This window comes from Erithacus rubecula (assembly GCF_903797595.1).
Source record: "Erithacus rubecula genome assembly, chromosome: 13".
Taxonomy (NCBI): Eukaryota; Metazoa; Chordata; class Aves; order Passeriformes; family Muscicapidae; genus Erithacus; species Erithacus rubecula.
In genome coordinates this window covers 16,515,007-16,542,474 of record NC_136665.1, presented here as the reverse complement: position 1 = coordinate 16,542,474, position 27,468 = coordinate 16,515,007, and the positions used below count along the sequence as shown (strand labels likewise).

Here is a 27,468-nt window from a genome sequence, read left to right as displayed (position 1 = left end):
GCAGAAAAGTTTGCTCAAATAATAGCATATTGTTGACAACAAACTAGAAGAGCTATTTAAAAAGAAAATACCATACAATGCATGTTTAAAAGTGAAAAAAAAAAAAAAAAAAAAGAATAGTATTTTTAAAAATCAGTATTTATCAATAGTCCTGGATATAACTGGGGATTCACAGCATGGATGCTGCAAGAATGGAGGCAGCATGGTAATGAAAAAAGTGTATCCATCACCAACAATACAATACTTACTGTGACCTAAGGTCAGGTTTGTACAGTTACACCAGATGTTAGATTTCAGCTGCTCTTTGAAATGAAGAAACACAATGGTTACTATTCCTGTAGTGTTGTGGATTTCATTAAACAACACGTTTATCTTTCAGCTTTAAAATGTAGAGCAAGATTAGGATATTCTAACATTTAGGTATCAGAAGGATCCAGTAAGCATAATATAAAGTAGGAGGGTGGCTCTATAAAAGAATTACTATTTTGAATGCAACAGCCAGATCTTTCCTGTGGCAAAACTGAGAGGCAGCAAAGGAAAGGGTGAAAGAAGCAGATGCAGTAAATAGCTCTAATGGTGTGGCTGTTTGTAAATCAGCCCAGGACAGGGTGTCCTGCCCCCTGACACCACGAGAGCAACTGTGACTCTGAACAGGGCTTGCTCCTCCCTGTGCTTCAGCTTTTTTCCTCTTTTCTTCCTTCTCAACCGATAACAGAGGAGTGGGGCCATCATTAGAAGAGCCTGACCTGCAAAGAGGCTGGAATTGCTTTGGGTATCCTTTGGTCATCCCCTCTGAACTAGACTGGTCCAGCCCTGGCTGCTCCCCTGCCTCTGAGCTCAGCTCATTTCTTCAAACAGGAGACATTCCCTTGCTTTATTTCAGGTTCTTTTAGCAGCCACTGTGATTTTATTTTTTTTACTTTCTTCTAATTTATTATATCTGTATATATTTATATATAAATATAGGATATGCTACATGTATATATATATACATACATACACACATATATACACATATACACACATATACATAGCCTTAAGAAATAACTGCCACTCTGAAATCATATTCTCAGTCATTACTATTAATCAGGAATACTCACATTCTCAGGCTGAACAGAAGAGATAAAATACAGTCTTGCAGTAGTTACCAAGAAGCCTTTAGATTATCCTCTCCTGTCTTCTTCAGCCCAGAACTTAACATTGTTTATAAACACTATAAAACACTGTTTTGGACAAAGCAGGTAAGGCAGAGGAGCAAGGTCCATGTCCTGAATTATTTCATTAAAAATTAAAGCTTTGTAAAAGTGTACACATTTCATTAACTTCACATTGCAGGCTTTGCAAATATTCTAAGGGATGCTAATCTCCTGGCTTTAATTAGATTGAAGGTCTCTTGCAAAGGCTATCATTTTAATATAAAATGAACAATCTTTTAAGCTTTTTGAATTAGAAAACAAGAACTCCCATTTTAGATCAACAGTTACACACTGAAACAAAAGAGGTTTGGATTTTTTGTAAAGTTAAGGTTTTTGCACTACCTATGGTGCAATTGCAGAAGCCAGGCCATACATTCTTCACATCTCTCTGGGATATGCTCATGGAATCATAGACTGGTTTTGGCTGGAAGGTTCTTTAAGAGATCATCTTGGTCCATGGGCAGGGCACCTTCCACTCATCCAGGGTGCTCCAAGCCCTGTCCTGCTGGCCTTGGACACTTCCAGGGATCCAGGGACAGTCACAGCTGCTCTGGGCACCTGTGCCAGGGTCTCGTTACCCTCCCATTGAAGAATTTCTTCCCAATATCAAATCTAAACCTCTTAATTTTGAAGCCATCCCACCTTGTCCTGCCACTACCTGCTTTTTTTTCTCTCTTGTAGCCCCCCAACAGACAGAGACACCCACACCCCCCTGCCCTTGACAGCCAACACCTCTTTTAGGCTAATTCCACCCCAAAACTTTCCCTAGATCAGGGCCTTGCTGGCACACTAGCCCTGTTTTTCTGCCTCTAATGACTTTCTGTGCATCATCAAGCTGACCCACAGAAGAATTGCCCAGAGTGACCCAAGAGGAGCAGCTTGGAGGGGAGAGGAGCAGGGCATTGCCCATGGGATGGCCTGGCTGTGGGCATGGGACATCTCAGCCCAGCACTGAACTCAACTTCCCTACCAGGGACTGCAGTGAACTATTTTAAATCTGCAGTTGTCATCTGCCCCTGTTCTCCTGCTATTATCCCCTGCTAGGAGGAGAATTTTTATATTTCTGACCAAGATGCAATCTTCTTTCGCTTATCAAACATAATAGAAAATGCTGTAGTTACAGAATAACAAACTCATCTCCTGGATAGATGTCAATCTATTTTTAAGTGTGGGATCAGCTTGGGAGCTGCCTGTCACCGTGTATCACTTCATGCCAACATGGTGCCTCCTCATTTCTGATTTTGCTCACCTCCAGCCCCCTGCCTTGGGCACCACATTGCCTCAGGTGTTGCTCCTTTTCCCTCTGAGTTCAGCAGGTTCCCCTCTGCATGCAAAGGGTCCAATCCTGCCTGCTCCCACCTTAGAAGCTCCAGTTTAGGAAAATGCAGACTCCTGCTTTTGTGCTGTTTCTCTTTCAGGCTTCAGCCCTATCCTTTCAGCTGTGTTCATCTAAGCCCAGAAATTGCTTGTACAGCTGTGCAGTTCAGCTTTGTACATGTTGCTGTTGGACTTTTGGACTCATAGTATGCTTACAAACAATCTTACTCTGTCTTTTGAGCATCCCATTTTGGAGGTGAACATATTATTCATGGAATTATGGAATGGTTTGGGTTGGAAAGGAGCTTAAAGCTCATCTTGTTCCAAGCCCTGCCATGGACAGGGACATCTCCCACTGTCCCAGGTAGCTCCAAGCCCCATCCAGCCTGGCTTTGGGCACTTCTCTGGGCAACCTGTACCAGTGTCTCACCACCCTCACAGCAAAGAATTTCATCCTGATATCTAACCCAAACTGTCCTTTTCCAGTTTCTTTATAGTCAGACACAGGGCAGGCTGCTTTATGGAATCTGAGTGCAGAGTCTTGCAAAAGCCCCTTTAGTCATACTTGTAGGGAACAGACATCCAAACCTATTGCTAGCATTAGATCCACTTGGAATAGCAGTTAATTAAATAATGACTTTTTTCCTTTCTTTCAGCTCATCATTCATACCAACGGGGTGTACAGACTCTTCAAAACTAAGAGGGCTAAGCTCCAAGTATAAATTTAATTAATCAATAATTATAATTTTTAAACAATCTTGATTTATTAAAAATTGACCTCCAGGAAAAGACCTGACTCCATTAATGTCTGTGCTTAGTTCTCTGCTGCTGACAGTCTTGCTGGGCAAGTTTCCTTTAAGAGCACAAAGTCCTCAATTTCATTTCTACAGTTCCCTAATTTTGATTCAGAGCCACATCTTTGTTTAAAGGTTTATGTAGATAAACCTCAATTTTGTCAATCTCAATTTTGTATAAGAAGTAGGATCAACTTCTAATTTCCAATGTTAAATCCTACGCTCTGCTTTCCACTGCAATATTCTTGAGATGACTGTTCCAGGTTAGATCCCATGCTGAGTTCAACACTTAGAATAAACTAAAGTAACAGTAACTTCATTTACTCATTAAGAACAGGGGTTTGCTCTGAAACTATCTGATATGCAGTGAGCTTTCAATGTCCAGATGAAGATATGCAACCATGGCATGGACAAACAATGACACTGGGGACTGCCCAAAGTATAAATTTTCTGCTTTCCTATTACTTAAGGATACAAAATAATATATGTAATATTTTGTGACAGCCTCTATATGAAACATATGAAAGATCCTCCCAAGGAGTGCCCAGCTGCTTGATAATGGCATGTTTTAAGCACCTAGTGAGAGGTGAAAACTTACTGGCCACCCTATTCTTCAGTATAGAATCCATTGTAAGTATCCCTGGGGCTGCTGTTACAAACACTACCCAAACATCAGCAAGGGACCAGCACAGGGGTTTGAGGCTGCTGGGCTGCCAGGATGCTGCACTTCTCTCCTGAGAGCACTGAGAAACTGGGTGGTGAGCTCTAGAGAGCTCTGGCTGTAGAAACCCTTCTCCAGCCTCACCTCTGTGCAGACAACCAGCAACCACAAACATTGCATTCCCCTTCCTCACAGAGCAGAGCCAGAATAGACACACATGAGCACAGCAGAATGTGATTAAGAGTGTGAGAAATGGTCATACTGGAGTAAAACCAAAGTCCACAGAGAACATTGACCTCTGAGATTTGGTGCCTAGGAGAAGACAGAAAATACAGCACCCACTGCCAGCCAGCCAGGGTTAGCTCCCCTCGACAACATCTCACTCTTCACGTGTCAGATTGACCTAAAAATCCCTTTTCCTGTACGTGCTCTGACAGGTGCTGTATTTGAACAAATGTTAATAGACAGCATATTAACTCTGACGGCTTCAGATCACCGAGGTATGTGTCTGAGTTTGCATCTCCTGGATAAACATTCCTGACTCTCATCTGCTTTGATCAGTATCACTCACTCTCTGATCCCTGCTCTTCCCCAGCGTCGTGACAAATTTTTGGTTCCATGTCAACATCGATGTCTCAGTGGCTGTAGCAGTGGTTGAGATGGGCCACTGCATCTCAGTATCACATCCTGGTGCTTCTCAATTGATCTGAGCGTGCTCTGAAAGTTTTATGAGCATCTCATTGCCAAGGATTTTTATGATCTGGAAGGTGCAGGTACATTTCTACCACCATAGTATAGAATGGAGGCAGAGAGGGCTAGAGCACACTCAGACTCTTTCCTCTTCATATTTCACTTCAAAATCTCTTTTGTTTAACTACTGGGATGAAAAGGAGGAAGGTTTGTGACATTTTTCAGGCCAAGGTAAGACAGTAGAAAAAATTCATTACAAAATTACAGAATCATTAAGGCTGGAAAAGACCTTCAAGATCATATAATCCAACTGTCAACTTTATACAACCATAATCACTCCTATACTATATCCTAAACCACATTATTCTAAACAAGGAAAATTCCCAATGAACAGGGGTGGAATTACACTTTTTACAGGACTCAGAATCTCACATATTCAATGGGAATGTTGTGTCTCTTGTCCTACTTTTTTTCCTATTTTCTTCTTTAAAAATAGTAGAATGCATATTTGGAAACAGACCCATAGCTTAGCTCCATCTACCATATGAAGTTCTGCCTTTAAATTTCAGAGGATATAAGAAAATGCCCTAAAAGAGCTCTAGACTGTACAGTCCACTGATTCTCCTCAGTCTTCAATTCCCTTTGCCCCAAGCTATTACCTCAATCTACTTGTTGTTTTTCCCTTACCCTAGTGACTGGTTTACATCTCAGGTACTTAGAACAAAGAGTATTGTTTTGATCTGTGTTTAAGGCAGCATGTTCTGGAAGTCACTTACATCACAGTTAGCATTCTGCCTTTTTTTTTTTTAATATAAAGACAATTCTTATCTGTTGCAACACTACAGAGAGGCTTTTTTTCTTGTATAGAGGCAACTGCAACATGCAAATATTCTAGTTGTTAGTACATGCAACCTGAAAACTAGGCTCATTTTCAAACAAATGCTCCAATTAATAAATAAAGTCTATTAGTACTGAACTATTGATCAAACATAAGAATCAGGGATTCCAGCATCATCTTTTTCTCTGTAGGCTGCTACCTCCACCAGTCCTTATAAGTTAACATTTGAATTGGAATTATCCCTTGTAATTACATTTATATTAATAGAATTAGAAGGCAATTGCTCTTCTGAGTTTTATCTTTGAGTGGTAAACTGAATTCTCACTTCAATCTATTGCGCTTGCACAGAGATTTACTGTATGTGAACCTCGTAGTAATTTTGAGATTGAAACTTGGGCGATTCTAGGGACAGACAAGATCAAGATACAGATTTGTCTGCTCTCAGGTGGCTGTACCCCACAAAGCTTTTCCTTTTCCAAGCCCTTATTGGTTGCTCTTAGCGGCTCTTTCTGTAACCCAGTCCTTGCATCAACTGCTTAGTGTGTACAGAAATGTTTATATCCCCTGAGCTCGAGCCTCCTTTAGTTTCTCTTCATTTCCCTTTCTTAGAGCCTGTCCATTTGTTCTTGTATTTGACACTAGTTTTCTGACATCTCTCCTAGCTATTCCCCTTAGAATCATGTATAAAATAATGATGTCCACCCTGAGCTTTCCTCTCTTCAAAAAGCACTGACCTAGTTTCTCTGCTTTTACAGTAGAAGTTCTCCAGTCCCATGTCAACGAGGTTGCCCTGACATATCTTAGCTCTGATAGTTATCTCTCTCTTTTAATAATGGCATCCTGAATGGGGATTATTTCCTCTAAATGCATCTTCATCTGTTCCCTGTAGACTATTTCCTTTTGAGTTACTTCTGATTGATCTGTTTTTGGTGGTAAGGCTACGCAAAGATAGCTCTGATCTTTCTATCCAGGGCCTGACCACAGGTGATGATTCCTGTGGACTTTGGCCAGAATTGGAGCCTTTGATAACATATTCCCCAAACCCGTATAAAACACAATGAAAAAAGCCATAGTTTAAATTGCTCTTTCTTATTATTAATGGAGCAGATCCTCAGCAAGAGTAGTGGGTCACTTAAGTCCTTGGATGTGTGCAGAGATGACAATATTGCCTAGTAGCTACAGAATCGTTATTTTTGTACAGCACCACTCACTTATTTTTCTTCATTTGCACTACATTCTTTCTTTTCATTATGTCCAAAATAACCCCTTTTCCTAAGGAGCTGACCCTCCATCATCAAAGTGAGGGGGGAGATTTCACCGAGGCTTCTGCAGGAACATCATGAAGGCCTGGCTTTTACTTTGGGTAAGTTTTTAGCATGCTTTGGTTTCTCTCTTTATTTTTTAAATTCACTGCCCACCCCCTTTCATTCCCCTACCCCACTTATTTTTTTTATTTATGCTTTTTTTTTTTTTTTTTTTTGTACTCTTTATCCTTTCTCATTGACCTCTGACTGACAAAGTGCTCATGGGTTGTAGAAACTTCCCCTTGTCACTTACTGTGATGCTGCTGCTGGAACTGGAGCCACTCTGCTGTCCCTGCAGCCCTTGGCTACAGCACAGCTGCCTGCCTTTGGATTGATGTTTGGCATGGTCCCATCACACGATGCTGAAACAGGAACTCCAGTGCCTTGGGTGTCTTCAGGGTCTGCCTGCTGATCTGAGCTGGGATGGGCTGTATGGGAGACTTCTCTGCTTTATGTTTTTGAGCTATCCAGAATGGGTAAGCAATTTTCCTTTCTGATATTTACTGAAGAATGGAGGTGTCCTCCATCACTTGCTTACTTCAGCCTCAGAAACTCCTTGCACCAGCTGGTTGCTGTGTAAGGATCATTTCTACTGTGCTGTTTGGGAGAAATGAAGCTGACTTCTAAACAGTTTGTCTAATTTTGTGTGGCAAAAAGCAACAGGAACATTTGCTAATTCTGTTTGTACTGGTTGCTCCCTGCAGCAGGGGCCATCCTGCCTGGCTGGGGAGAGGGCGTTGTTTTGCAGGGTGTTAGCTTCCATCACTTGGGATTTGATATTTTTCACAAGTGGGTGCAATCTTGATTTATACTGATGTCCCCTTTTTTTTTTTTTCTTTCTTTCTTTTTTTTTTTCTTTTCCTAAGTATAGAATGTGTCTATCTACCAAAAATGTGCAGCTGATTGGGCAGCTCTTCCGAGTGCTTTCTGTGGAATGAAGGCAGACCAAAATGGCAAAGAAATAAATAATTGATTCTGTCCCACTGAAACCCCTGGACTTGTTTCCCAAGCCTGTCTTTCATGTAGATATATTATCTCACTGAGAATTTCTTGTCAAACTATGTTAAGTAAATAAGAGAGGTGAAATATCAGCAACAAAGCTAACAAATGGAGCCGAATGCTCCACTTGAAAGAACAGATCTGGCTGTTTACCATGCTAATCTGAAATGAAATGAAAATGTATGTTTTTCATCTTTTCAGACAACGATCTTCAAATACAGGTAGCTAAGGTCTTTAACAACACAGATTTATATTTTTTTTCAAGAAAAACCCTATTGTGGAGGTATTTTATGTGTCTGTGTGCCTGGATCAGTGTAGAAACTGAAAAATCTATTATGTTGATAGTCTTACCAGACTGAGCCTTTTATCATAATAAATTTATGGTTTAACTTGCCTGTTTTATATGTACCCACCTAACTATCTGATGCTGTGAAGGGGATGCAGACTCTTCTGCATGATGTGAGGTTTATATGAGGTTTTTTATGTGGCTTGCCATACTGAATCCCTTCCCATGGCTGCTCCAAGTCTTTTCCAGTGCTATCCTCATGGCCCCTTATGAAATCTTGGCAGCAACCAAACCAGCTAGTTATTAGTAGTTAGCTATCAGTAGCATCTAATAATCGTTGAATTCCAGTTAGTAATTTTCTAAATATTTGGGGAGCCAGAGACTAACTGGGTGTTATTCTTTGCTTCACAGAGATTAAGCTTTCTGAATATTTGGGGAGCCAGAGACTAACTGGGTGTTATTCTTTGCTTCACAGAGATTAAGCTCGACTTGCAGCCTGGTCCCAGCAGCTTTCCGGAGGGAACATCCTCCCCAGACGGGCTGCACGCTGCTAATTACAAGGGAAATCCTGGCAGTGTCAAAGCCGGTGCCAAAACCTCCCTGATTGCAGCGATGCCGGGATCTCACCAGATGTCGGGATTGTTTATCCATCTGGGGGTTTCTTGCCCGGGCTGTTTGCTGGCCGGCCTTGACCTTCCCCGGGAGTCACGGCTCCTCTCCCACCCCCGCGGGAGAAGCGCTGCTTCTGACGCAGCCCCGGCCCCCAGCCCCAGCTCTGGCTGACGCATCTCTGGCGTTCTCACTGTGCTACAGAGAGGAAGAGAAGTGTCTCATCCGGCTGTGGCTGTCCTTGCCTTTCCGCTCCTGTCACCCAGACCTGGCACTGGGCTCTCCAGCGACCATCTGCCTCCAGCTCTGGAGGGAGCACTGCTCCCTGACTGACAGACCTGCGTGGAAACGTGGTGTGAGCCTCCAGGAGCCTAGTTGTTAAGGAGAGACAGGAATATGCGAGTAATTTAATTTTTCATGCAAAACTCTGCTAGGAACTACTAGACTTTCCAAAATGTATTCCAAAGAAATGCAGAGATAGATTCCCGACCGGCATTAATCAGTGCTGATTAAGTCATGGAGCTACCCAATTTCTGCCTGGTGAGTACTTTTCCTGTCATTGATTTATTACCTTCCTTAGAAAAATAAGACCTGGGAAATAAAGAGTTCAAGTAAATTTGCTCAGTTACCCAGCCAACTGTTGACTGTGGTACCAGGGATAATAAATGTTCAGGGGAAATTCCTCGTGCACATTCATGCACTGAGGCCAAAAGCAGAAGGTGTCCCGTGGGTGCTCCAGACCCTCCAGAAGCTGGAGGACACAGCTCAGCTGCAGCAACACATTCAGGGCCTGGGAAGAGCAAGAAGGAGATGGGAGCAGGCTGCCCAAGCTCCCTGGACACCTCTGGGGCCACAGCTGATGACAGTGCCTGCACAGAGCCTGCTGCACCTCTTCCCTCCCTAGGGAAGAGGGAAATGTGCTTTTCCTCAGCCTGCCAGGAGAATGGCCATGCTCATGGGTGAGATCCAACTTGCTACCAGTATTGCTGTTGGTACCTGGCCACTAGGTGCTGTTTCCTTCCTCATATTTATAACAAAACTCCTCAGTGTGTATGAATTCAGGCTTGCAGGCTTGGGCTGTGTGGGGATTATTGTTTTCCTGCAGACATGTGGCATTATGGTTAAGCCACTGGATATGCTAACACCACCATCTGGATTTGTTTTTCAAATGACACCACATTATTTGTTAAATACTCTCTACCCCATCTTCTTTAAGATATTTTAAGGATAATTCTGCAGAGGTGTACACAGGACAATTCTTACCAGCTTTATTTGCTTGACTCACCTGTTTGCCTCCAGCTCAATTTAGAGCATATGTTGCATATTTTCATTAACCTGATATGACAAAGTACTTCCATAAATGTATGAACTACACAGCATGAAGAGTACAGCTGCAGAGGGCCACCTGCTAGGGACAATACGTGGGACTCTCCAAACAACATAAATGTTTTGATTTTGGGCTATCTGTTTTATGACATTACCAGTTGACCTAGGTCCTGCAGGAGCTTGTCACTTGGAGAAGACATTAGATCATTTCAAGGATGTATATCACCCATTCCTGAGCAGTTACTAACACTTCAGAACTGAATTTAAGACGTGGTTAGCAAATCTATCCATTTGCTATAGCAATTTCCTAAGTATGAGAAGGACCTTTAGTTTAATATGATGGAACAAAGTGAGATAGCTCTACAAGACACAGTTAAATTGCAAGGAAAGGATTTCTCCACACATGGTCTTAAACACTGTCTCCCTTTTGCCTGTCAAAGGCATACAGACCCTTTGTTTCTCATCTATGACTCAGCTCAGGATGAAAGTCCCTTGGTGTGCTGTAATCATGCTTTCACACAGCCAGAAGAGGAGCTCTATTACCCAGACTGTGCACACACTGACCATACATTTGCTGCATCAGGTGTTTAATGAAAGCTGCCTTGGAACAAACATGAGCCTATTTGCTCGCCAGTGGCTCCTGTCACCAACCTCATTTAGTGACAATGAACAAGAATTTCTTTTTTTTTTTCCTCCAAACCAGAATATTTACATATTTCAGCCCTGAGGCTCAGCCCACCCCACCCTTTACTCCAGATCTTCGCCTCTGCACCACTGCACTAAATAAATTAACAAGTTATCAACAGGACTGCCAGGCCACTATGGGCTCCCCATTACTGAGGCTGTCATTGCCACTCAGGGCTCTGCTGGAACGTGACAACTTCACAGCAGAAGGTCACTCCCCCCCAGTCACTCTCTCACTGCTGCTTGGAGGCAACTTTTCTGAGAAATGATTTGTTATGGTAGAATCAGAGGCACATTTGTTAGTTAATTCATTCTGTAAAACTCAAATGAGATGAAAAACAAGCATAGATCTGACAAATGGCATTTAATTATGTCTGAGACTAAAATTCATAATACATATTTATGCTGCCCTAAGTCATTTGCAGCCAAGGTCCCTTTTATTCTCATAACTGAGTCCATTTGCTGATATGGGAAGAGGGTGTTGGGTTATGGGTTACTCCATGTCCTTTCACTACTTTGTGCCATCCCCTGCTCTGAACAGGCCATGGGCTTTTCCCAAGTTTACAGTGCAGCAGTTCTCTGGGTCATATTATTCCATAGCCTGTGTAAGTAATCCAAAAACTTATAGGTGCTCAATAGTTTTATTTTGAAAGCTGAAAATTTCTAATTTCTGACCACATCTTGTCTTCAATCTCTTTCTAGGTGCTTGTTTGAGGCTGTGGGTCTTGGAAGACACCAGGACTAGGACTGCACTAGCACTATGTGTCTCTGTCTCTACAAGCTGCCACTGTCAGGAAAAGCTGTTTACTGCAGTGGAGGTGGAGCTGCCTCTACAGTGAGACATGGAGATAGGGTTAGCACAAGAAAAGGAAAAACACATTGCACTGATGGTGCAGGGGTTTGAGAGAATGTGCAAAGCACAGGCTCCTGGGAAATGGACACTGTCACATGTGGCTCGTTAGCACACTGAAGCTCTGACCTAGCAAATATTTACATGCACTTAAGTGCACATTTGAAAGGGCTAAATATACACCTGCTCCCTGCTTCAGCTGCCAGACATCTCTAGACTGCATTTGGTGCAAATGTCTTTGACTCAAAAACATATGCTACAGTTTTAGCTGAAGATGTAGGTGTATTTTTATGATGGTTTGGTGCTGTTATTGTAAAAGTGAGGTGGTTTTTTTTAAGTTCTTCTCTCAACATGTCATAGAGTATCCAACCAGCATCCTGAGCAAGCTTTGACTGGAGAGGCTTAGGAGAATTTTGGTTTTCTTCCCCTCTCCAGCTTCCTTCCTCTGCAGAGCCAGGTACATTGGAAATACTGCCCATGACCATGAGGTCAGCCAGAGGCTGCTCCTCCCCTGCAGTGAGCTCCCACTGCAGCCTGAGCATCCCTGCCAGGGGACACCACAACACAGCAACCCCAAAAAGCTTCACATCTCTTAAATGGGAGTCTCTGGGGACAATCAGCCCTGGCATCTCAGGAAGAAGTGATTTCACAGCTCCTGCCTGGCTGCCATGCCAGCCCTGCCTCTCCTGCCATGGCACTGCCAGCCTGGGGAGAACTTTTCACCCTCACTGACATCATTGCTCTGCTGAGCCACCCCAGCCACCACCTCCTCCCTTCCCCTCTCCCTTGGCACCCTGCCACCCAAACTCACTGGGGAGCTTCAGGTTTGTTTTGTTCTCTGGTGGGAAATTTCATTTGACCCTTTCAAGTGGGACAGGAGCAGATATTAGATTTGTTGACGATGAAGTGCTTTTATCTGAATTCAACAGAAGAGGCACAATGAAAAGATTTCAGCTGTTGAGCAAAAGCACTGCACCTATTACAGGGTTCATATACATTTACAAGTGGCACATCAGTGAAGGCTCTCCTCACCCTTGCAGATGTACCCTTCTTCCACAGAAAACTTGTTAATCTCTCCCTCAGCTCTGCCTGCTCTACATTCCCTTGGGAAAATGTGGTGTTTGACTGTCTTGTCAGATCTTGCAATGATAGAACTGCTATTAGCAGGTAAAAACTACATGAAGATGTTTTATCTTTCTGTAAGTCTTATAGGTCTCCTTGATGTGGGATGGGACAGCAAGTTAGAACACCAGATACATCAGGTTCTAATTAAATTCTAAGACCACCACTGCCCTAGTGAATAGACACTACTTTATGCACATATTTAGAAAGACAGATTAATAAACAGGTAGACAGAAAAATAAGAAATGAAGATCATAGATGGATAGATAGGTAGATAGCTTTCAGTCAGAATTAGAATTAAATTTGCACTTATTTTCCTGTGTGATAGAGTCACACAGCTACTAAAAAAGTATTTTCTAAAATTTAAGGTAAATAAATTAACTGTCAAGAAGCAGAATTGGGAACTCAGAGTTGGCAATGGAAACTGAAAGGAACCCCAAATCCCACATAACTGTTATCTGACATCATACAGCAACTGCACATGGTAGTAATGGCAATAGAGCATCTATTAACTAGAGAAAACCCTGATGAAATTTATGGGCTTGCAGTCAGTTAATCCTGCAAAAATAGCAAGTGCTAGCCCTCATGCCAATGAACCAAGCACATAGGAGCATGATTGGAAAGGAGCAGCAAATTCTTTGCAAGCTCACCTAGGTGGCCCAGGCACTGGGTCAAGAGTCTGAGCTAAGAGTTAAAGAGAGCATGACCATCCCTGAATTCCTGCCCTGTGGCAGTGCCCAGCACAGCTGGCCAGGGCCAGGGCCCCACAAGAAGGCTTTGACTGCTGCCAGTTGGACTTTGCTTAGAAACACTCAGAGTCCAGTCCTGCTGGAGCAGTTTGTGTTGGCTTCCCTCTCCCTGTGGCCCTCACTCAGGAAATGGAGCAGGCACCAGGCAGGCTCCACACACTTCATGGCACTGGGTGTCTGCAAAGAAACGTGGAGCTCCTGAGCAGAGGAACCTTCCCTGGCTCCTTTTTGAAACCTTGTGTTCATTTACAAAGTCGTAATTACACTGGACAAGCAACAACCATTAGGAGTAGCTAATAAATTATTCCTACCGCCTTGTCCCTTTGTGAAGTCTCACAAACTTAATTTACATCCTTACATATCCAAGCAACAGATTTCTACTTAGAATAAACCATGCTTTCTAACTTCTAAGCAACAAGAACATGTGCATTACTCAATTTAGTGGGTTTTTTTTTTTTTTTTTTTTTTTGCTAATCCTAGATTATCTTCAAGATCTTGAGAGCTGTTACAAAATTCAGATGAAGAATGCAGAACTCACCCTCTAGGTGCAAAGCCACAGGTCTCCTGCCCCCAGGACATTAGAGGTGCCTTTCTCAGCTTGCTGTGGTCCAAGTGCAGAACTCCAGGTGCACCATTGTGGCTCTGAGTTTGAGGTTCAGAGAACTTCTGTGGACAAGCAGTGTCATTCAGCAAAGCCTGCAGCAAAAACATGGGATTTTTTCATTGACTTCTGCACAATTCAGCATTTTGCTTTGCACTGGTGAATGAAGTAAATGTTCAGCTGGTTACTTAATGCAATTTCTACTCCCATTATTAAACCATTGCTTCATTCTCTATTCCTGTGCCCTTACCAAATAGTAGTAGATTATTTTATGGGATAACCTCATTTTCCTTCCCTTCTTCCATGCCTTTCTAAGGCAGACCTGGAGCTGACAGAAAAAAAACCAGGCACAACCAATGAGCTAGACCTCATTAGAGCAGCAAGGGATTTTAGGCTCCTTCCTCATCCCAAGTGGCTTTGGCAGTTTCCTTTTATTCTTTAACATTGTTTGTATTATTTACACAGCTGCTCCACTAATTTTTTCTTGTTGTATGTTTATTTATTTCTTCCTATTTTATTTTTAATTGTTTCTCTCTTTAGATTTTAGAACAGCATCGATTTATTTTTACCTCTTCAAAAAATTATTTTCTTGTAATTAAACCCCCAAATCTAATATGTAAGAGTGACCTGTGTTTATGAGGGGAACACGGGCAGGTTTTGAAAGCTGAACCACATCATTTCACGATCCATAACCAGTTTTTAGAGGTTTTCTATTATTATTATTTCAAGGACCAGGTGTCTAAAAAGGTATCATTTTTCTCACCAGCTTTTGCTAGATGTTTTAAAGGAGGTATTAATGCAGCTGTACAGGTTATAGCTGAGTGTGTGACTGCCCGCTGGATTTACACGCACAATTACCCCAAAAGCACACAACCCTCCGAGACTCACACATGCAAAAAGCCTCTTGGCTGGAAAACTCTTGGCATGGATGCTCCATTTCCATATGCAGTCACACTGAATATGCATATACATTAGGTGCAGGAGCACACATACATTTTTCAAACTGGAGGCCTTGGTGTGAACCTAAAGAAGAAAAGACAAATGCTGCAAAAAAGGGGTTTAGGTCAAATTCAGTGAGTGAGGATGAATCTGCTGGGTTGTACTCACGTGCCTTGTACCAGTGCACATCATTTCTGAAATTAAATATGCAAAAAGCTGTGGATTTTTAGCTTTTTTTTTCCTCTATTCCTTTACAGCCTTTCAAAATTTAGAATCTTTAATTTTCACTTTCTTATTCTAATAGATGAAAACAAGCCCAATGCAAATTTTTGTCCAAAAGAGACAAGTTAACAGAAAAAAAAAAAAAAAAGGTGTTCCTGAGTATTAACATGTTTGAAAATCAGGCAACCAAAGACTGTAAACATAGACTTAGGTGTCTGAATTCAGGCACCTATTTTTTAAAACCTTGGCTTTGAAAATAAAATATCTGAATGTATATAGAAAATATAAATCACCAGTCACTTTTATTACATGTATGTTTATATAAAGACCTTAGAACACATTTTTAAAATGTAAACGTTCCTTAGTATGTTTAACTATGTGTCTAAAGAAGACGTAGGACAGAAAGAAAACAAAATTTGACAAATGTTTCTGATCAATCCTGAAGAAATCAATAGGAATTCACTCACAGCATGATTTCATTTAACTTTCCATGCTAGGAATAGTAACCTGGCTTTCTGTTAAAGCAAAAGCATTCATACTTCTTAGCAATTTAATTCTCATGTCAACATGTATCAGGCAGGCAAAGAATGGTTTGGAGTCTGGGAGGGGAAGGAGGAAAGATGGAAACACACGGAAATTGTGTGGACTGAGCTGTATGGGTGGGTGACTTCATTTCACCAAAACTAGTTTTTAATAGAAAACGAGGTTTTGATTGAGATGCATATTTACTTCCCCTTTGAGGGAGCAGAAAGTGTCTGTTTCTCAAACCATCTTTTAATGTTTATTTGAAAAGTATCTAACACCTGAGCTTGATAGGGAAAAGAGGAAAGAGAGAAAAGCCATTGAATCCTGGCCACTGCACCAGTTCCTTGGTGGGAGGCTTAGGCTGGCTGCCTGGGGTGTCTCCCATCCCTCCAGCCATGCACCCCACAGCACACAGGAATTTGGGATCTCCATCATGACACTCTTAGTGTGCCACTCTAGCACAAACAGAAGAGGGGACAAGCCCAGACAAGAGAATGAACAGCTCTTGTGAATGAACTTGGGATTTTGTTGGCCAAAATGGTAAGTATTTTGGCCCATAACTCAAACATCACAACAGAGAATTTTGTTTTGGAAATATCATCAGACTTGAGAAGAAAGCCCCTGCTTTCCACCTTCCCAAGTAAGGCAAAACTGTTGGCACTCCAAGCTCCTCTATTGAACTTGCTTCTACTCCCTTAGCAGACCAGAACCTTTCATGGTGTATGGAAACCAATGGAGCATTCAAACCCAGAGAACATCTGGTTTACAATATTTTCTTCTTGCTTGTCATGGTTGTGCTCCTGGAAGCACATTTGGGTCCACAAGTGTGGGTGTGCACATATGTCTGTTCTTATTTATTCTAAATATAAACTGTTTTCTGAAAGGGCATTATTCATAGACAGATGAAAGAGCACTGTCCTTCTCAGAAGTCTGGTTCAAAACCTGAAGCTGACACTGGGTGCCATATTGGACTAAAGCAAAGTGTGGAAAGAGTGTTCTCCAAATTCTGAGAGAGTCCTGGTTGGAAAGTTATGGGCAATAAAAAAGATCCCAGCTTTGCTGCTTCATTGAACCCCCAGTTATATCTAAAGCAGATGTCATCTTTGCAATATGTAACGTGTAGGTTAAGAAACTTTATCAGCTAGTGACATCTGAGAATGACGTTGCTTTGAAATGCACCTTTCTATCTGTCTACACACAAAATTATGTGTGCTTACACACACACAGTCTATGTGGCTTAAACACAATGATTTATTATGATTTTTTCCATCAGAAGCCAGATTTGACTGACCACAGAATTCATACAAAAAAAGAAAAAAATGTTTTACTTTCAGGCTGAACTGATGGGTAAGTCTGAAAACAGAAACACCACAAAATCCAGTTTCAGTCCAACAAGCTGAAAAGGCTCCATTATTATGATCTTCATTTTCATTATTTTTGTGGGCAAGGTATGAAGCAAAATAGCTGTGTCTGTTTAGCTGCCTGAACAATAGAAAAGTTTATGCAGCTTTTGAGCTGAAATGTTTTTGACAGTTTTCAATTTTAGTTCTTTTGATTTGGTAAGAAATCTGCAAAAATATGATTTTGAAAATCACCAGTTTCATGCTTTATTCCTTTCTCAAAATTAGACTATATTGTCCAACTCCACTTACTGTGTCTGAGGGAATCCTAGAAAATAGCTGGGAAGAATCAGTGCTGGGCTGTTGCTTAGAAACTGCCTAGGTTTCTATAATATTGCCTGATGTAATAGTTATATTGCCCACTTGCATCTGTTAACAAGCAATACAACAGAATCCACAGGTACCAATAAAGAAACAAACCTGGAATTCATTACTTTCCTTGAAAATTCATCATTGCTTTTTCTAGCTTGGCAAAATGTTTTTTCTCAGGTGCTAATTAGTAAAATAGGAGATGTACTGCCTCTACATATATCTATTTTATTTAGATTTATTTCTTTTGCTCCAGGGAAAAGATGTTGTTAGGAATGTAGTGTGTTAGTATAATTACAATTTTGCAATGCTATGGGAAGGTATGAGGTATGAGCTGTGGTTCTGTGGGATTTTCTTTGCTGAGAGCTATAGTGTGGCAATATGACCATTTTCTTAATGTATTTTAAAGAGAAGTTACATGAGTGCCTTTTTAAAATCAGCAGGACAGGACATTTCTGATGAGTGCTATTAGCACTCTCAGCAAAGCCCAAGCAACAGATAAACTGTCTTACCTTAGTAGTGCCAGCATTCCCAAATCCAGGGGTGTAAAAACAGTGGATGCAATGATGAGAGCAATGAGATGGACTCCACAACCACTCATGTGAAAATGATGTACTTCTATATTTAAAAAAAAAAAAAAAAAAAAATCAAAGTTCAGGTACAATAATGAAAGTTTCTCTCTTAAGAACAAGGACTACAATTCTTTCAAGTCAAGATGCAAACTCACATAATTGCTGATGCTGGGGTACGAGGAAAGCACCTGAGAGGTGGCCCAAGCCCCAGCAGCTCATTCCTCACCTGAGTGTGACCCAAAGCCCAGCACAACCACTGGACTCACACCTGTGCAGTGCTCTGGACAGTCCTGTGGCCCTGCCAAATAAGAGATACGTTTCACTGTCCTTAGAGCACACGCTCATTCCTTGAGTGGGAGTTCCACGCTGCTGTGGAGAAAACTCCTTTTGGAGGCTCCTGACTGAAGCACTTTTACAAGCCCACCCCCAGCAACTGGCTTCCTGCATTTAGAGGAGACATAACAAAATGATTGCAGCCCAGCCCTCAGTTATTAAGTGTGGGGGAAAGCACGGGAAGAGTTGTAAGGAAGAGGAGACTCCGTGACAGTTACTTTCTGTAAGTAAATCTTACTCATGGGAGCGCAGCTACCGCTTAGATGGATTACACTTGGCTCTATCTGGGGGCCTAGATTTGTGAGGGAAAACAGTTTAAACTCCAGGTTTGCCATTCCACTTGCTCTCAGCAGGCAGAGGAATTGTGTTGGAGTAGAGCAAAGCTGAGGTTGTTCATCAACAACAAGCGCGGGGGCGGATGCTCATCGCCAGGCGTGGGGATTTGGGAATGCAACTCACATAAGTGTTAATGGGAGTTACACGAGTAAATCCCTGCCCTTCAACATGATAATACATAATATACCCCTTAATTTTTAATTCACCAGGGTCTCAATTTTAAAGCATTTTCATATAGTTTGTCCTAATTATAATCATTTTTAATGACAGCTTAAAAATTTCACACGACTGTCTTATCACATACGGTACTTAATTTCTCAAGTGAACAGTTTCCATGTGGTGTATTCTGGGAATTTTGAGAACTAAAACACTGAGGAAAAAACTACTTTGTATAATCAAATGAGATGTTATTATTCCACTGTTTTATATACACTGAAACAGAGCTTCTCACAGTAATGGTGACCATTTTGAAAAGTACTTACAACTGAGACAAATTTTTGTTTTGGAATGGTAGTGGTTTAATCTCAGTCTCATGGACCAGGGCTTTTAGCCTACCTCTCATGGTCAGAATTAATGTAAATTAGTAGGTAATTATTACTTAGTGCAGACTTTGGGGAGGTTTCAGCTTATAAGTAAGTTTTCATTTTCTCTAGGACTTGATAAACACTGAATATACAGCTACAACATCACTATTTTTATATTATCAGTATATTAGCATTAGATGTTATTATCTTGTTCCACTATATATATTATTTTACTATTATATATAGTACATAATGAATGGATTAGTAATATATTAATCTATTAATTCTTATATTGACACACATTGAATCAGAGGTACAAATGGCCAAGTTTAGAGTACAGCCACACACCCCATATCAGATGTTGGCCTTTCCTTCAGCATCTCAAAGGGCAGGTAAACCAATAATTACTGGAGTAACTGGTCCTGCATTACACACATATCAGAGGACCATGCACCATGATCCCAGCATCCAGGAACATGCAAAGGATCTGCCTCACCATTCCCTGTGCCCCACAGAGCATCCCTGTACCAGCTATTGGAACCCAACCACAATAGCCACAGACACAGAATTACACCAGAAACTGCTGCAAATTTGAAGAATTTCCCTGCTTTTCAGCCAGGACTTTTGAGTTCTCTTATTTCAATTTCTTCAACTAAGGCTTTTCTAGTTTGCCTTCATCTTGACTAAACCAAATCCTGTTTTATTTTCAGTTCTTTGCTTTCAGAGGAAGCAATGTATTTTTTACTACTTACAGGTATAGAAAGAGCCACTTCCAGAAAATACATGATGAAATAGCAGGCAAAGATTTCAAAATCCACCTAAATGACTTAAAAACATAAGCGTTATTTTCAAGAGTGATGGAGGGCTTAAACAACAAGTAGTGTATTTAGTAATAGATTTTAAAAAGTAATTACCTACCTATGGAGAGCATGTACAACTTTAAAAAAATTCTCAACAATTAGCATTAGTAATTAATAATATTTTAAATGTTTGATTTCAGCTGTGCTTAAGAAGTAATTTGTTTAGTCATGGGAGAAAACACTCCTGTATGCCCTGAGGTTACTAGATTTATTTGGACATCCTCATTCTGAACAATTTAGGAGGGCAAATAGGACTTGGACTGTTGTCATGAGACTATTCTTGAAAGTTTTGCCTGAAAACAAACTTTGTCCTGCAGTTAAATTTTGAATATGTCTACCTTGCTTTCCATTAGTCGGAAAGAAAGGAAATGGACTTTATCTTAAACCACACAAAAACGTTGGACTGCACTAGAATGTCTACGTCCATGTTTTATATATCCTCTAATTACTGAACAACCAGGACTATGGAGGGGAAATAACTTGCCAAATTAGTAGCCTTCAAACTGTCGCTTTTTATAAAGAGTAAATGATAAAAAGAAATGTAGCACTCATTTGTTAGTCATTTTTATGGGTAGCTTTAATCCGTTTTGTGCGTAGACTCCAGTTGTTGGTATTGTTTCCACTAAAAAAAAAATAATTTGGCTGCCGCTGCAACATTTTAAGCTTTCACTGTTACTATAAAAACAATCCCCAGGAGATTTTTTTTTTTAGTCTCCTTGTATTGCTGGTTTGCAAGGACTTAGGAAGTAAAAGTTTAAAACGGCCTGGTAACAGACAAATCACTTTTAAAAGCCAGCATTGTACTGGCCTGGGAGTGCTACAGGAAAAGCTACTTTAAAAAAAAAAAAAAAGGAAAATGCAACGGTACAAAAGCTAAGCAAGCCTAATTATTTTTTAAACAAATATATGGAGGTCATCTAAACTATGAATGCATGAGAGGCCTTTTCCTACATGTGAATTGTCAGATCCATGCTGGATAGGCATCCAGGCAGAGCTCGGCTTTGTAACGCTGCTCCCAGTAGGAAGGCATCTCAGCGTTTGAGTAATGTACTTTAAAACAACAACGTACTTTTTCTGAACGCATTAAGGGTGAAGTTTTCAAACTGGGGTACCTAAAGATAGATCTGTCTTGTGACAGCACAGAGCTATCTCTGGTCAAGAGTTTTGGTGTAGCCTGGGGCTTTTTGGGTAGGTGTGTTAAATAACACATTTTCAGCGACTGCAGCTAAAACTTTGTGATTTTCTAATTTTGGTGGGGAGGTTTGTCTGTAATGAAAGTGCTGCCTGAGGTCTTCAAAATATTTCAAATGAATAGACAAGGCTTTTCAGTGGAGTACAAGAAAGAGAGGAAGAAAAGTTCCATTGGGATTTAAAGAGATTTGGGTGTTCAGCTCCTACAAACTCCTTGAAAATCCCAGTCCTCTTTCGTAAATGACGGCTGAATCTCGACAGATTTGGTGGTTCATTTTGGCTCATTGTCTGCATCCGCTCAGGCTGGAAGCTGGCCCGGGAATTTCGTTAGACCATGAGAAGTTTCCAGGAGAGTTTTCAGCTCTTGGTTCCCAGGTATCTGAGGCTTTGCCACTTCCACTTCCCCCAGCCAGAAAACGCAGAGACGTGCAACCGTTCGCGAAAAAAGGCCGGCCAAACCCTTCCTGAATCAAAGGAATATTCATGTTTTGGATCAAAGACTGGGGGAAGGATTTGACTAGCTCCTGAATTCTCTGTCCTGTGCTGCCAATGTCTGGTCCTAAATTATATCCATTGGCCAATGCAGAACATCTTATTGAGGTTATTTTTTAGCAGAAGTAAAATAAATAGTATCAGGTTTTGATCCTTAGGAGGAACCATACAAAACCGTTCTTTAGCATATCTTGTTTTTAAGACTCCAAGTCTCCATTTTCAAATCACTGGGTCTAGAGCCAGGCTCCAAAATATATCTTGACGCATGCAGCCAAGCAATCATCTTTCTATGGAAAACCGCTGAGCACCTGCTGCTGCTCCTCCTGACGCCCTTCTCATGGCAAACTAAGTCACTTCTGCACGGGCCAAGCACCTCCATCTGGCCTCAAAGAACTTTCCAGGACCTGAGAGCAACTGAGGAAGGCTCAGCCCTAGACATCAGCATGGATGCCTTAGGCTGGGGTGGGTCTGGGAGCTGAGCTGTGGTCCAGGCACGCAGCTAGTGCAGAACAAAAAGACAATCACCGTGTCAGAGGGCTCACACTGGATGTGCCAGACTCCACATTACACTCTCAAAAGGCTAAAGCAACGCTCCAGCAATTAGCACGTGTAAAGCCCTCAGCTATTTATGTCCTAGGAAATAGCTTGGATTTTATTATTTTTGGGTTAAGCCATTGCAAACGGCAAAGCAGCAGTTATTTGTCTGCCATCTATTGATGTGCTGTCTTGATCTCTAATCGAGGCCGAGGGGGATACATTTCCACCTTTAATCCTTCAAACTTTCTAATGCTTTCATGTACAAATGTATACAGTAACTTGGCATTAGCATTCCACAAATATGCAAATTGTCTGTCAGATTGGACAGGCTGCATGCATTTGAAGTTGTGTTGACAGCCTACAGAAAAAAGACATTCTCAGCTCAAACATGAACAAGATGTTTATATCCTTTTTTCCTAAAAACATACATTTTATGTTTTAAGCAGAGATGGGAGCAAACTGCAAAATTTGGATCAAGACATCTTTTGCACCCATAAAATTTGGGGATGTCTGCATCAGGGGATTTTGATTCAGCTGGCTCTTGGAAAGGGGAAATTCAGCTCAGATCTGGCTTATGTTCCAGCCTTCACAAAATACAGTGGGAATTTGCACATGAGTCTCTGTTTCCAAGTAGGTTAACGCATAAAAGAAGCGGCTCAGAAGGTGTCATTATACTCTAGTGAGCTTTGCAGTTGGTGGCAACAGCAGTTACCTGACAAAGTACCATCTTGCCAGTCAACAGAAAAGGAAGCTGTAGAGCCCAGCATCTTTCCTGGCCCAGGGAAAAAGAACCAGAACAGCAGTGGTGGGAGCTCGTGGAAGCTCGTTGTGCATGGGGCTCTGATAGGCACAAATGCAAAAGGCCAGGGTAGATCAATCTAGGCATCCATCTCCAGAATTCAGCCCCTCAGAAGCTCTCACCTGGGGGCTGCAGAGTCCTGCAGACCCTCCAATGGTAGCGACACACATGGGTGTCTGTGGGAACCCAGATGAACTTGCATTCTTGTTTTAAGCACGTTTTTCTTAATAATTTCTCTTTTTTTTTGTTTGTATATCTCCCTGACTTCAACAAATTTCACAAACCAAGAGTTTTGTCAGCAAGGCTATAGACAAATGTCCTCTTTGACTATAGATTTCTAAGTATTTTAATTCAAAGAGATTTAGTACACAATCTTAACAAACTACTTCTCTAGGATCCCTGCCTTGAAATGCAGGACTGACCTCTCCCCTTTTCTTTCAGCTTACCATGAGGGTATAGCAAACTAGATATCTATGGCTCTGGCATATTGTCTGCTCCACTGAAATATTTTCCTAAATTGTGACATGGAAAAAAAATGCTGTTTAATAAGCTAATGCATTGAGAGTTGTGATTCGGACAGAGAGTTTATCTAACATACGTATTTTGATACCCTGCTTCTGAACATCCTGTACAAAGCATCATAAGGTCTGGAGCAAATTTTTGGTATAGAGGCTTCTTCTGCAGCTCACTGAAAAATTAGTTTCAGTGGTAAGGATCCACTGAAGAAAGCAAGAAATATCCCCATGACGTCAAGGCCCCAGGAAGCTGAAGAATCTGTGAAGTAATGAGTCTCTTTGGAGCACAAGTTGAAATTCTGTCAATTAAAAATCTTTCCTGTAGCAAACCGCAGATGATTTGAAGGAGTGGAAAGAGGGAAGATTTAGAACTTTAAATATATTTTATGGAAAACATCAGAGCTTTCCTTACTTCACTGTCAGAAGACCAAAGGGAAAACATTAGACTTGGGTTCCTGCAGCACTCACCAGCTGATTTCCCATGGCTAAGTTTGGCATGCCCATGACTCCATAGGAGCTTGAATACCAACTACCTTGGCTCCTGCTGGAGCTCCCTGGGGATCCACTCTTTACTGTGCAGCTCCCACAAACCCAGCTCTAGCAACCTCCTGAGTCATCCTCATTTGCAAAGCCTGTGCTTTAGGTTTTCCACGAGGCAGGGAATGTCATGAAGCCATGAGAGCTGAGGACTCAGTGGCTGCCTTTTGATACACTGACCAGTTTCTAGATCATGTGCCAGAACTGTCTGCTGAGACAGTGAGCTCTGACCAAAGACCCTCACTTCATGTCCCAGTTTGGTGAATGCTAGATAGCTGTTAACTTCATCTAGCAGGCAAAATTACTATCACTAGGCCATCAGGCACAGAAATAAGGGCACTTAGTATTTCCCTGGAGAGCTTTGGGAGGCTGGAGCTGCTCAATGTGCCCCAGAGCAGTGGGGGAGCTTGTGAGGTGTCTGTTGGATTTATAGAATTCAATCTAAAGTTATGCCAGCCCATATTTTAGCAGCCATTTCAGAGGCCTAATTCTCTTCTATGGGTATGGATTGTTTGCCAGCAACAACAGCACTGAAAAGATCGGCAGCACCCGACAGAATACCTTCAAAGAATGTTCTTCAATAGCTTCCCAAAAGGAAAGAAAGGACAAGTGGTGCCAGAAGAATGGCTCAGGGCAGGAATGAGAAACCTAGCTGTAAAGAACAATAATGTACCAGGAGGCTGGTCTGACAAACAGGACATAATCACTTGCAGGATGAGGCCTCGGCGCTGCTGCGGTGCCAGTGACTCGTGTGGTCTTCAGGAGAGTTGACAGCAGGAACTACGCCTTTGCTTACTTTGTGCAAGCAGATAACTCAGTGAGAGCAGAGAAATCATTTGACAGAGGCCAGATTCAGAAGGCATCTGAAATGTCTTTCTTTAAAGATAATCATGTTAGGAATCAAAAGAGGTCTAATGTTAGAGACTTGCCTTTCAAATGCAACAAATGATTATACCTGTCAAGATTTATGGACAGATTTATTTATGTTGACAGAGGGACCACTAATAGTTTGACAAATGAGAAGTCTTGACAGATACAACAGATATGTTCAAGTATATTTCCTCCTGTTTGAAATAGGAAATGAGTGAGTTATGACAAGCCTGTAATATATATTGATACGACTTTTCCTAGGCTCCTGCTACAGAAGTAGATGCATTCTACAGTGCTGGATACTGATCTGGAAAGCCAGTTATAACCCTAATCATCAGTGACCCTCTATCATCCTCCATCAAGAAAGTATTTAAAATGGTTAATTTAGAGAAAACAGGAAGGAAAGCTTTTCCAGGTGGTGCTCCTGGATGGAAAACTTAACTTCGAATCTAGAGGAAAGAAATATTAGGATCTCAGGAAGCTTTATATTTAGAATAATTGCTAGCCAGGGACTTTTCATGTAAATTCACAGCAAACCTAATACTTCTTCCCAGCACGGAATGCCAGGCATCATTGTACCATGGAGGCTTGTGGTCAGCTCCAGCCAAGAAAGATCTATCCCAAGGACTGCTGCAGTCCTACAGCAGGGAACAATTCCATGCTAAAACCCCATTCAGGAAAGGTATAGAAAAGCTATTGCTATGCATTAGCATCTGATCAAAGGCCAGTCCAACAAACAAGACACCAACAGCTTCAATGGACTTTGCCTCAGGCTCCAAGATCTTTTAGGAGTTTTATCTAGGAGCGTGCAACCATTACATCCCCAGCTGTGAAAGACAGAACAACCTGTTAAGTGCTGCTCTACCATGCAGCAGCCTTTAAATGCTACTTTCATTTAACAGACAGTGACTAACTCCTCATTTAAGTACAAGAATTCCAACGCTCTCACAGCGTGGAAGCTCTGGACAATGCAAGAGAGAAGAGACTGGAAGGAGAATCCCATTTTGTTGCTCCCAAGGCTGCCATCCTCTCCAAACTGGGAGTGTGGTAAAGGTTGGTGAAGCAACACTTGGTACCAGACCAGTGTCTGTCATGTGCTGTGGGTTTGGCTGCCAGACCCACATTTTCAAACAACAATGGGACAAATCACCACGTCCCCCAAGGCTTTACAACAAACACAAACAAGCAATTAAACAAACAAGTGCTTCTTGTCACTCAGCAATTAAAACATTTCCTGATCCCTTAATAAAAGCTGATGAAGTTTCCACATATTAATGTGACTTTAATGCACACAAGATTGGTTTATCACATTAAGAAGCCATCCTGTGTCTTTGGCCAGTTGAAGTCAATCTGGCTGCTCTCCCTGGAGATCCCCCCAGGAAGGGGTGGGGAACAGCCAGTTTTGAACCAGGAGTATGTCTGACATCGAAATGCATTTAACTAAAGCACAATGGGTAATGTTGTTCATGCAAAAACATTTTGGTGTTTCAAAAAACCATTAGAGGGCATCAAGGGAGGATGAGAGTTTTGAAAAAGAATGAACCTTGACAGGCTAAACTAACTATTGCTCTTTCACCAGCATACTCACTTGCCTGGAAAACTCCAGAAGGCCTATTAATTATTTTGGGGTTGCTCATGAACGGCATCTGAGCTGGCAATTGCCAATCACATCAGTCTGTGACATTCCAGGGGCTGACAGTGCCATGTCCTTCATATAAGTCTGTTAAATTACTAATATGCTAAAGTATCTCAGCTTAAAACCCACTCTTAGTCTCCTTTATCAATTTTGCATCTGGTTTTCTCTGAGGTTGAAAAACAAAGCACACCCCAAACACTCACCTCCTTGCCAGTCATTTTGTGCACGCTGTTCTTTGTTTAAAAAAAAAGAAAGAAAGAAAGAAAGTCTGCTCTGTAATTACCAGACACAGCCGTGGGAGTGGTTAATCTTTTAAAGCAACATTATGAATTATAATACCAAGTGTATACTTCATTGTGGTAATCCTGCAGTAATGCAAGCAATATTAGCATGTTCTGGGAGGCAGAGTACTGCCAGGGGACCAGGGATGCTTGCAGGAGAAGAAAAGGGGAAGATTTCGCAGTAATGAAAACGATGTTGTGTTTAGTCCCACAAGCTAAAAACAAACTAAATATTTATGATAAACGAAAAGAATAAGGAGGATTATGGTGTCATTCACTGTAGAATAAAATATTACCTAATCTAAACATTTACATAAAAAGCAGAAGGATAATGCACGCTGAATTTAGATGGTTCAAAGAGAGGAGGAAATTAACTGTAACAACAGCTTAAGTGTTGCTGTGCACAGTGGTGGGTGCTCCTGGGGCTCCTCACCTCTCTGTACCACAGAGCCCTGCATTTGGGGCTACCAGACCTCAGATTAGAAAGAATGGAAGAGATCTACCTGCTCTGTGATGGAAAAACATCCAACTCTATCCAAGGAGTTTTTTGGTGTAGACCTCTAC

At 41.5% G+C, this 27,468-nt stretch overlaps 1 protein-coding gene across 1 annotated transcript; it reads right to left on the bottom strand.

Moving 5' to 3' along the window:
- Window positions 1–248: 248 nt before the first annotated feature.
- LOC306807388 (uncharacterized protein) lies at window positions 249–27,468 on the bottom strand. The gene is made up of 6 exons (XM_079316885.1): window positions 27,408–27,468; window positions 17,934–18,039; window positions 14,915–15,049; window positions 14,277–14,354; window positions 13,964–14,091; window positions 249–302 (listed from the first exon to the last, which is right to left on the bottom strand). The coding sequence occupies exons 3-6, from the start codon at window positions 14,996–14,998 to the stop codon at window positions 287–289; spliced, it is 306 nt and encodes a 101-aa protein (XP_079173011.1). The 5' UTR covers window positions 14,999–15,049; window positions 17,934–18,039; window positions 27,408–27,468; the 3' UTR covers window positions 249–286.